At 55.6% G+C, this 10,371-nt stretch overlaps 1 protein-coding gene across 1 annotated transcript; it reads left to right on the plus strand.

The window, feature by feature from the left end:
• Nucleotides 1-7,321: 7,321 nt before the first annotated feature.
• LOC134434157 (serine/threonine-protein kinase pim-1-like) lies at nucleotides 7,322-9,365 on the plus strand (the record flags this gene model as incomplete). The annotated part of the gene is made up of 5 exons (XM_063182840.1): nucleotides 7,322-7,483; nucleotides 7,607-7,657; nucleotides 7,862-8,228; nucleotides 8,843-9,019; nucleotides 9,259-9,365. Coding segments are annotated over 5 exons (864 nt in total), but the record flags the coding sequence as incomplete, so codon positions are not given.
• Between the last annotated feature and the right edge of the window lie 1,006 nt (nucleotides 9,366-10,371).

Raw genomic sequence — 10,371 nt, forward strand, 5'->3', positions numbered from 1 at the left:
AAGCGAGTGAAGCCCCTGTGGTACTGTGGGCGGTGGTCCAAGTACAAGTATGGGGAGGCCTGGCAGATTGACTCCATCACACTGCCCCAGACACGCCAGGGCAAGCGCTACGTGCTGACCATGGTGGAAGCCACCACGGGATGGTTGGAAACCCACCCTGTGTCTCATGCTACAGCCCAGAACACCATCCTGGGCCTTGAAAAGCAAGTTCTGTGGAGACATGGCACCTCTGAGAGGATCGAGTCAGACAACGGGACTCGTTCCAAGAACAGCCTTATCAACACCTGGGCTAGGGAACATGGCATTGAGTGGGTGTACCATATCCCCTACCATGCACCAGCTGCAGGAAAAGTGGAGAGGTACAATGGACTACTAAAAACCCAGTTGAAAGCTTTGGGTGGGGGATCTTCCAAGAATTGGGAGCAGCATTTAGCAAAGGCCACCTGGTTAGTTACCAGCCAAAGTTCCACCAACTGAGCAGGTCCTGCCCAGTCTGAGTCCCTGAATGTAACAGAAGGAGACAAAGTCCCAGTGGTACATATCAGAGGTTTGTTAGGGAAGACTGTGTGGATCAATTCTGCCTCGAGTACAGACAAACCCATTCGTAGGGTTATCTTTGCTCAGGGACCAGGTTGCACGTGGTGGATAATGCAAAGAGATGGAACAACACGATGTGTACCTCAGGGAGATCTGATTGTGGGGTAAGAATGATGTGCAATATCTCTATTCAGTGGATGTAACTGCCATTGTCTGTACATTACACCATACAGACATGAGATAGAAGGAAATGTGTAAGTGTTGAAGGTCTGGGCAAGTGGAAGATGGAGCTCTAAGTGACTAAAGTGAAAAAGGGAAAAAGGGGAATCCTGCAGCTCTGTAATATAGGGCCTGGATTCAGTGGTCCAGTGTGGGGATGTGATGAAGGCATGATGGGTATTGCTTGTAAATATTGGGGGAACAGATGGAAATTTTGTATGAATAATGCATGATGTGTTGTAGTATGTTGATGATATGGGGATAAGGGGTGGAATGTCCTGGGGTGACATTATGATGCTTGTATCCCCATTCATCTGTTCTGTGCCTTTAAGACTGGCTCTGAAGAGTGGAAGTTTTGTTTGGGTTTCTTTTATCAGGGACACAGAGACAAGCAGTACATAGGGCTGTTTTTCACTTCTTGCTTTCAGCTTGCTGCTTTGCTTGCTCTCTCTTCTGCTCTCACTTCTGCTCTGCTTTGGATTCTGCTTATTAGCTAGTTCTAGCTAAACAGTCCACATTCCTTCTTGGACTGTTTCTCCTCTCCTGTTTCTGTGACCATCTCGAACCTGCTCTGGACTGGGACCTGGGAACATCGAGGGTTTGCACCGTTCGGCTGCAGCAGCTGTCCCTGCGCTGGAGCAACTAACAGAGCAACCATCCCCGAAAGAGACTTTCTGATTTTGCCATCTTTCTCAGAGCGGTGTCATCGGGTATTGTTCATTTTGTGTGCTGGGGGGTGCTGTGCCTGAAATAAACAGGTTTTTTCCACCTCTCTCCAAGGAATTTTTTCCTGAACCGGTTGGGGGGAGGGGCCGTGTGGGTTTTGCTTTCTGGAGGGGCCCTCCTTTGCCGATTCTTTAACAAATTTGCCCTTAACCAGGACACCTGCTGAGCCTGCGATGGACTGTAGTGTAACCCCTACCTGTTTTGCCTTCAAGCAAAGCTTGGTTTTCCTTAGTAGTGGGGAGTAAATACAAGAGTAATAAAATGGACAATTAAACTGGCCACTTTGGAGGATATGCTCATGCTTTGGCATGTCAGTCCTGCACCTCATGCTCCCAAGGCTTGTTACTCATCATGAAATATTTTAACAAAAAAACCTCAGCTCTCATGTTACTTCTGAATAAAATTGCACAAGATCATCAAGAATTCTGCTGTCACGAACAAGACAAGAGCCTTCCAACACTCACGTGCAGCTGTCCTGGGTTTCTGCAGCCCTTTGTGAAAAGCTGCTGCAGACAGAGTGTTTGGAGTTGGTTTGGGCCTTTATGAAAGATCTGTGGAGCAGTGTGCAGGGCTCTCCTGGCAGGAAACTGTTTGTCCAAGCCCAGGGACACGGTGGTGGCAGGAGTGGAGCGGCCCCGCTCCCAGCCTGAGAGTCTGTGAGCTGAGCCACGCCAGGGAGACAAGGCAGCGAGGGGCTCCAGCCCAGCTGCTTCACTGCCCTGCCCGCTCCATGGAGCTCTGCCACGGGAGAAAGCCGACGCCGGACGAGTCCCCGAGCTTCCATCAGCTGCTGGAACTGCTCCATGACAGCTCCTGTTCTTCTGAGAGAGACCCCAGCGCCTTCTTGTAACGCATGTCATGGGGGGATTCTGTTTGATAATAAACTGTTGGGGGTTTGCCACTTTCATCTATTAGTAATAATTTCCTATTGCTGGAAAGGGGTTGTTGGAACACTTTAGAGGAGGCAACTTATTGTACAATATTCTGTGTGAAGTTGTCTCAAACTGTGTGAGACAGATGGCTTCACACGGGAGCATCCCCAAGGCTGCTGAGGGGAAGGCACAGAGGAAGACAAACCCAGTATTTCTGAGAGAACTCCTTGACACAAACCCAACCTGAGTTGTCAAACAGCAGACCTGATGTTTCGAGACATGGGCCAAAGGGGAAACCTTTCAGGGTGTTTGGTCCAGGCTGGGCTATGCTTGAGGCAAAGGCGTGTCAGTGTGTTGGATAATACTCTTTTCTTGACCTAGAGATGGGGCAACTGAGAGGTGTTTTAAACACTTTTATTCTATTTTCAGTCTCATGAGAATGGTGAGACAATACAGATGTTATAATTCATGCCATCACCATCAGAAGCCAACTACTTCCTAATTATAATACACTATAAGCATTTCTTGGTCTATCAGCCTTTTGCCATGCCATGTTGTAGATGCCTTAAAGCCAATGATTTAAAAATACTCTTTGTGGGTCCCACTACAATACATCTTTAATAGCTCTGTTTTTCCAAAATCTTATTTGCAAGGCCATCTTTTGAAACTTTTTTCCAGCTCCATTTCTCTCTCAAAAATATCTGTCCTATTCCATGGAAATTTTTAAGTTAGCATTTCTTGTCTCAAGATTTATATACAGATTCATACTTTGTGGGCCTTCTATTAGGCTCTAAAAACTTTCTACTGGGAAATCCATTTCCCACATCAGTGCACTTGGCTCCTTCTCTCCTGATTGTGCCTGGCAAGCACAGGAGCCCAGAGCTCCTGCAGAACCCATCACAGCACTCTCAGTGGGAGCAAACTTGTGTCCAGTCCTCACCTGGAGCTGCGGTGCCCAGCATTCCACCACTCTGGAATGAGGAACTGTTCCTGCTCTTTCAGAAGGAGCTAAGGAGCTTTGGCCTTCAGATCAATTGTCTGCAGGCTCCTGCAGTGCCTGGTGCTGCTCCCTTGCCAGAGGCACCCCAGGCCAGCGGGGCACATCTGGGCTGCTGTGTCTGGCTCTGGGGCTCCCTGTTCTGGGCAGTGAGGAGGAGCTGCAGAGGCTCTGCAGGACTGACAGGATGGGCTTTGGGGCTGGCAGGAGAAGCTGAGGGACCTGGGCTGCTGGATCTTCTGAACAGGAGGCCCAGGGCTCATCGGTCAACTGCTCCAAGTATTCTTTCAGAGAATCCCAGAATCAGCAAGGCTGGAACAGGCTATGGAGATCATCAAGTCCAATCCGTGCCCTGACACCACCTTGTCTCCCCTGGGCCTCCTCTTCTCCAGGATAAACAACCCCAGCTCTCTCAGCCACTCCTCACAGGACTTGGGTTCCAGACCCCTCCCCAGCCTTGTTGCCCTTCTCTGGACATGCTCCAGCTACTCCATGTCCTTCCTAAATTGGGGGGCCCAGATTTGGACACAGCACTCCAGGTGCTGCCCAAGGAGTGCTGAGCACAGGGGAAGAATCTTTGCCCTGCTCCTGCTGGCCACACCATTCCTGATCCAGGCCAGGAGCCATTGGCCTCCTTGGCCACCTGGGCACACTGCTGGCTCATGTCCAGCCTGCTGTCCATCAGTCCCTGCAGGTCCCTTTCTGCCTGGCTGCTCTCCAGCCCCTCTGGCACCTTGTTGGGGGAGGGAGGCAGGGAGGGAACGGGTCCAGATCCAGTCCTTCCTGAAATGTGGTGTTTGCTGGCACTGCCAGTACCCAGATTTTGATATTTCCCTATTCTGACACAGCCCAAGTGCAGCAAGTTGCTGGCAAAGAAAGTCAAAATCAAGCAAAGACCTGGTACCTACAGCAACCCAATCTCGGGTTTGCTGACACTGCCAGTACCCAGATCGGGAATGTTTCAGATACCTGCACAGCCTAATTCCAGCAGTTTTCTGGCACAGAAAATTAGCATCTGGAAATTTCTCAGTGCCAGCAAAACCCGGCTGCAAAAAATGCAGCAATTTTCTGGAAAGAAAGCCAGAACCCAGCAGCTTCCCGGCACTGCCACCAGCACCACCCAGGTCTGGTGTTTGCTGGGCAAGTGCCCAGATCTGGAAATTTCCCAGTGCTGGCACAGCCCAAGTCCAGCAATTTGCTGGCACAGAAAGCCAAGATCTGGCAATTTCCTGATGCCAATACAGGTGCCCAGACCTGGTGTTTGCTGCCACTGCCAGAGCTCAGATCTGGATATTTCCCTGTTCTGGCAGAGCCAAATCCATCAATTTTCTGGTCAAGAAAGCCACAACCTGGCAATTCCCTGCTACCGTCATTGGCAATGCCAAGATCTGGTGTTTGCTGGCACCACCAGTGCCCAGATGCAGGAATTTCCCAGTGCCAGCACAGCCCAAGTCTTGTAATTTCTGGCAAAGAAAGCCAAAACCTTGCAAATACCTGGTACCTACAGCAAGCCAGTCTTGTGTTTGCTGACACCACAAGTGCCCAGATCCAGAAGTTTTCAGGTTCCTGCACAGCATAATTCCAGCAATATGCTGGCACTGAAAGTTAACATTTGGCAATTTCCTGGTGATGGCACATTCCCCACCCAGATCTGGTGTGCGCTGGCACTGCCAGTGCCCACATCTGGCAATTTCCCTCTTCTGGCACTGTCCATGTCCAGCAATTTGCTGGCAAAGAAAGCTAAAAGCTGTCAATTTCCCCTTGCCAGCACTGCCCAATCTGGAGTTTGCTGGCAGCAGGATCCCAAGAAATAAGGAAGGAAAGAAGGAAAGAAAAGAGGAAGGCATCCAGATCCAGTCCTGCCTGGAGCCTGGAGCCTGAAATGGGCTGTTTGCTGGCACTGTCAGTGCCCAGATCTGGAAATTTCCCTATTCTGGCACAGCCCAAGTGCAGCAATTTGCTGGCACAGAAATCCAAAACCCGTGGCAGCTTCGTGCTACTGGGCCTGGCACCGCCCCCACATCTTGTGTTTCTTGCACCAGAACCCAGATTTGGAAATTTCTCAGTGCCAGCAGAGCCCAAATCTGGCAGATTTCTGTCTCTGCCAATGACACCACCCAGATCTGATGTTTGCTGGCAGCACCAGCGCCCAGATCTGAAAACTTCCTGGTGCTGGCACAGCCCAAGTCCAGTGATTTGCTGGCACAGAAAGCCAAAGTTTGGAAATATACAGGTTCTGGCTCCAGCACCATCCAGCTCTGGTGTTTGCTGGGACTGCCAGTGCCCAGATTTGGAAATTTCCCAGTGCCTTCACAGCCCAGGTCTAGCAATTTGGTTTTAGCTAGCTTAGGAAGCGAAGTTCCTCGGACTGTGACTTTCCTTTTTCTTGGAACTGTTTAAACCTGCTCTGGACTGAAAACCCAGACAAAAACTGGCAGCTCACACCTGTGGCCCACCGAGCTCTGGGACGCTGCATTCCAGAACCAGAGGGACTTAGGAGAGACCGAGTGAGCCAACTACAACCCACAAAAAGGACTTTCTGAATTTGCCATCTCTTCAGCACTGTCAGAGGTTTTATTTAATATTATTCATTTTTCATGCTTGTGACTATTTTACTTTTTAAATAAACTGGGTTTTTTTCACTTTTCTCAAGGGAAGTTTTTCCTGAACTAGTAGGGGGAGGGGCCGCTTGACCTTGCTTTCTAGACGGACCCATTTTGGAGGTTTCCTCCCAAAATTTGCCCTAAAGCAACACAAACAGTCACAATGAAAACTGCACCAGTGGCATAATTTCCTGGTAGCAAATCTTGTGACAGAAGCTTGACCTTGTTCTCCATGAGAGATTTTTGGGAAGAGCAGACAAGATTCCTGGAAAACTCAAACAGCTTTCCAAATGTGAAATGAAAATGAAAGAAACAATCCATGATGTTTTCCTCTATTAATTTCTGTGCTCCCCTTTTCCATGTTGCACTACTTCTCCATCCCAGTAATTCCAGATGCACCTCACCTCTAAGATCGGTGACTTAGAGATTTTTAGACACTGTAAAATATCATGAGCCACACAGAGTTTTCCTTCCTCTGTTTTTACAGGAAAGTAACGCTGGAGGTGTACGTGCAGTGCTGGGGTCAGTTAGGAATCCTACCCTAAGGGAAGGTGGCCCGACAGTGTTTGCCCCTCAGCAAGGACAATGCACAGCAGCGAGCGAGGGGATCGCTGTGCCAGTGTGCAGGAGTCAGGGCTCTGCATCCGGGCTCAAGGCTGCAAAGTTCCCGTGTTTGGGCAGACGGAGGGGCTGTCCCCGGGGCGCGCGGGGCTCGAACGTGGGGCTCGTGGGGCGAGCGGGGAACGGACACGGGGACGAACGGCCCCGGTGCCTCAGTTGCAGCAGCGGCAGCAGCAGCGGCGGCAGCAGTGGCAGCAGCAGCAAACAGATACTTTCGAACACTCTTTCTCTCTTTCTTTCTCTTTTTCTTTATTTTTCTCTCCCTTTCCCGCTGTCGGGCACCCTTCTTCCGCGGTCCCTTGCCCGGCGTCCCTCTCCTCTCCCCGCCTCCCTCTCCCCTGCTGGGCCGGGCCATGCCCCCGGCCCGCCCCCGGCCCCGGGCGGGGCTGCCCCGAGCCCGGCCCCGGCCGTCTCACCGCGGTCTCGCCTCCGCCTGGCTCTGGCCGTACTGGCGGTGGCGCTGCTGGGCGGGCATCAGTGCCTGGTGTGGGGGCGGCATCGCCGCCCTTCGGCTCCGCCTGGCCCGAGCCCGGCCCCGGCCCCGGACCCGACGCAGGCTCCAGTCCCGACCCCGGCCCCGGCTCCTCCCGGGGCCTGCGGAGGACACACGCGTCGCGGCCGCTCCCGCCGCTTCCGCTGCGGCTTCCCCGGACCGAGCTCCGCCGCTCGGCAGCGCGGCCTCCGGCCCCAAGCCGCCGGGGCCCGGGGCGGGTGGGGATGCCGGGCCCAGGGCGGGTGAGGGGCGCTCGGGGGTCGTTGCTGGCCCCGGGCCGAGCGCTGACAGCCGCGTCCCGCCCGCAGGGGAAGCGCAGGAGGCCCTGCAGGAGCGGTACCGGCTGGGATCGCTGCTGGGACGCGGCGGCTTCGGCAGCGTCTTCGCAGCCACGCGGCTCTCGGACGGCGCCCCGGTGAGCGGCGGGGCCGGTGGCAGGCGCAGGCGGAGGGGGCGGAGGAGGAGGGAGGAGGAGGAGAAGGTCGGGGCACGGTAGAACGGGCGGCGAGCTCAGCCCGCTGCTCTCCCTCGCTCGCAGGTGGCCATCAAACGCGTGCCGAGGGATCGCATCCGGCACTGGGGCGAGCTGGTGAGTGAGCGGGGCCAGCGGCAGCAGCCGGGCCGTGCCGGGCGGCGAGGAGCCGGGGCCCGGCACGGTGGGAGCCGCCGTGAGCCCTGCGGGGAGAGCGGGCGTGGGCTGAGCGGGGCATGCAGAGCATCCCGGGCTGGCTGAGGGCTCCCAGAGCCCTGGCACGGCCTCGGCCCCACTGACGGCGTCGTGCTCCTCCCGCAGCCCGACGGCACCAGCGCACCCCTGGAGATCGTGCTGCTGGCCAAGGTGTCCTGTGGCTGTGGCGGTGTCATTCAGCTCCTGGAGTGGCTTGAGCTCCCCGACAGCTTCCTGCTGGTGCTGGAGCGTCCGGAGCGGTGCCAGGAGCTCTCGGGTTTCCTGGCGGAGCGGGGGTTCCTGCCGGAGGAGGAGGCGCGGGGGCTGTTCCGCCAGGTGCTGGAGGCCGTGCGGCACTGCACCAGCTGCGGGGTCCTGCACCGGGACATCAAGCCCGAAAATGTCCTGGTCGACCTGGCCAGCGGGCAGCTGAAACTGATTGACTTTGGCTGTGGCGCCTTCCTCCAAGACACAGCCTACACCCAATTTGCAGGTGAGCCCTCGCAGGGGATGCTCCTGGGCATCTCGTGGCCCAGCCTGGGTGCAGCACTGGGGCTTCCCCCTATTGCAGCCGGGATGGGATTGATGCTAGAGCCGAGTTGATTTGGGTGGGGTGTGAGGGCGGCCAGCTCCCAGCCCTGCTGACAGCCTTCAGCACCCACTGTGCCCTGGGCTGGGGCTGGAGCTGGGGCAGCCAGCCCAACACAAACCCCCATGGGGGCAGCAGAGAGGGAGGCCTGACCGCGTGCCCCAGATGGTTTGGTGTGCAGGCGAGGAAGGGCTGGACTGCTCCGCTCTCCTTGTCCGCCTTGGCTTATTAACATTTTTGGGGGCCGTGCAGGTGGGGAGGAGAGTGGGTTTTCTCCACTACTGGGTGGGTTTTTCGTTTGTGTGTCATGGTTGGGCTTTCCCAGGGATTCTGCTGCCCTCTTCCAGCACCAGTGGCTTCTTTTCCAGCCGCGAGTTTGTGCACAAGTCCCAGGTGCTGGCGAGAGGGCAGCACTCACCCCGTGTGCCTCTGGGGCAGCCCCCACATGCCCAGGGATGCTGGGGCCGGGCTCTGGGAGCAGCAGCATCCCCCTGCTGAGCTGTGTCTGTGTTCCACAGGAACCCTGTCCTACAGCCCACCAGAGTGGATCCAGCACCAACGCTACCACGGCGAGGCAGCCACGATCTGGTCCCTGGGCCTCCTGCTGTGCCACCTGGTCATGGGGAAGCACCCGTTCAGGAGGGGCCAGGAGATCATCCGGGGGCGGATCTTGTTCCCACGATGGCTCTCTCAAGGTGGATCCTCATCTCTGGGCACGGGGGCAATGCCAGTGCTGGGAGACAGCAGCAGGCTCATGGGCAAACCACTCTGGCAGCTGCTGAGCAGGCACATGTCCTGCTCTCCTGCTGTCCTTCAAACAGAGCATCCATGGGGAAGTTTAGGCCCAGCTCTGGTCACACCCAGCATGACCTGGGCATGGGAACAGGAGGGCAACTTCTCCAACTGACTGGTGATTTCTGGTTTCTCTCCCCAGAGTGCCAAGATGTTATTAAGAGGTGTTTGTCCATGCAACCCTCGGACAGGCCATCCTTAGAAGAGCTTTTCTGTCATCCTTGGCTGAAGGGTGTTTCCCTGCCCTAGAAGACTGAAGAAATCAACGTGCACAGTTGGATCCAGGGGCCTGGCAGGTACCAGCACCACGCATCTCTTGGCAATCAGTGGCAAAGCAAACCAGGCTGGTTTTGTCCTGCCTGTAGCTCTGAGCAGGGGTCAGCAGAAGGGAACATGCAGCTCTTGGGCTGGAGCTGAGCTGGAGACCCAGTGTGACAAGCACTGGTGGCCACCATCCCCACGGTTTTGTTTGTATGGTTCATGGATGGCTGGGGCCCTGGTCAGAGCCCTGAAAGCCTGGTCTGACCCCAGGGAAGGAGAAGGAGCCCCTGGAGAAGCTGTTCCAAGTGGGGCTGGTGCTGGAGACACCAAGGACAACCTCAAGGATGACAATCTCTTCCTTGGCCTGGCCAGCTGAAGATGATGGACTTGGATTCTGGCACCTTCTTCAAAGCCAGGCTCCAGGTCCAATTTGCAGGTGAGTCCACAGGCAGGGGGTTGCTCCCAGATCTGGGCATGGCACAGCTGGGCACCAAAGGTTCCGCCTTAGCTGGGGCAGATGCAATTAATTCTTCAGTCAGTTGCCCAGCTGCTTTTTGACTCTGGGCAGCTGCTGAGGGCTGGATGTGCCGTGGCTGGCTGCAGGCTGGGCACATGTCCTGCCCTCCTGCTCTGCTGCCAAAGGCAGCAGGGATGGGCAGCTCTGGGCACAGCTCTCGGCACAGTCAGCATGGCCTGGGCACCGCAGGCCTTGGCACAAGGGCACAGGAGCCCTCAGCTGACGGGCGGTTTCTGCTTTCTCTCCTTGCAGCCAGGCTCTGCGGGTGCTGAGGCTGCTCTGGGCTCTGCCAGGGCTCTGCTGGGCTCAGCCCTGGGCCCAGCTGGGCTGGCTCTGCCCTCACATTGCTCTGACAGCTCTGCATCAGACGAGCCCGTTGTGAGCACAGCGCCTGAGCTTTCTGCTTTGGCAGGTGAGTGAGACTCTGCTGCAGGCCCAGAGATTGCAGCTGGGGACACACATCCAACTGGCAAGGAC

Source organism: Melospiza melodia, unplaced genomic scaffold (assembly GCF_035770615.1).
Source record: "Melospiza melodia melodia isolate bMelMel2 unplaced genomic scaffold, bMelMel2.pri scaffold_32, whole genome shotgun sequence".
NCBI classification, from domain to species: domain Eukaryota; kingdom Metazoa; phylum Chordata; class Aves; order Passeriformes; family Passerellidae; genus Melospiza; species Melospiza melodia.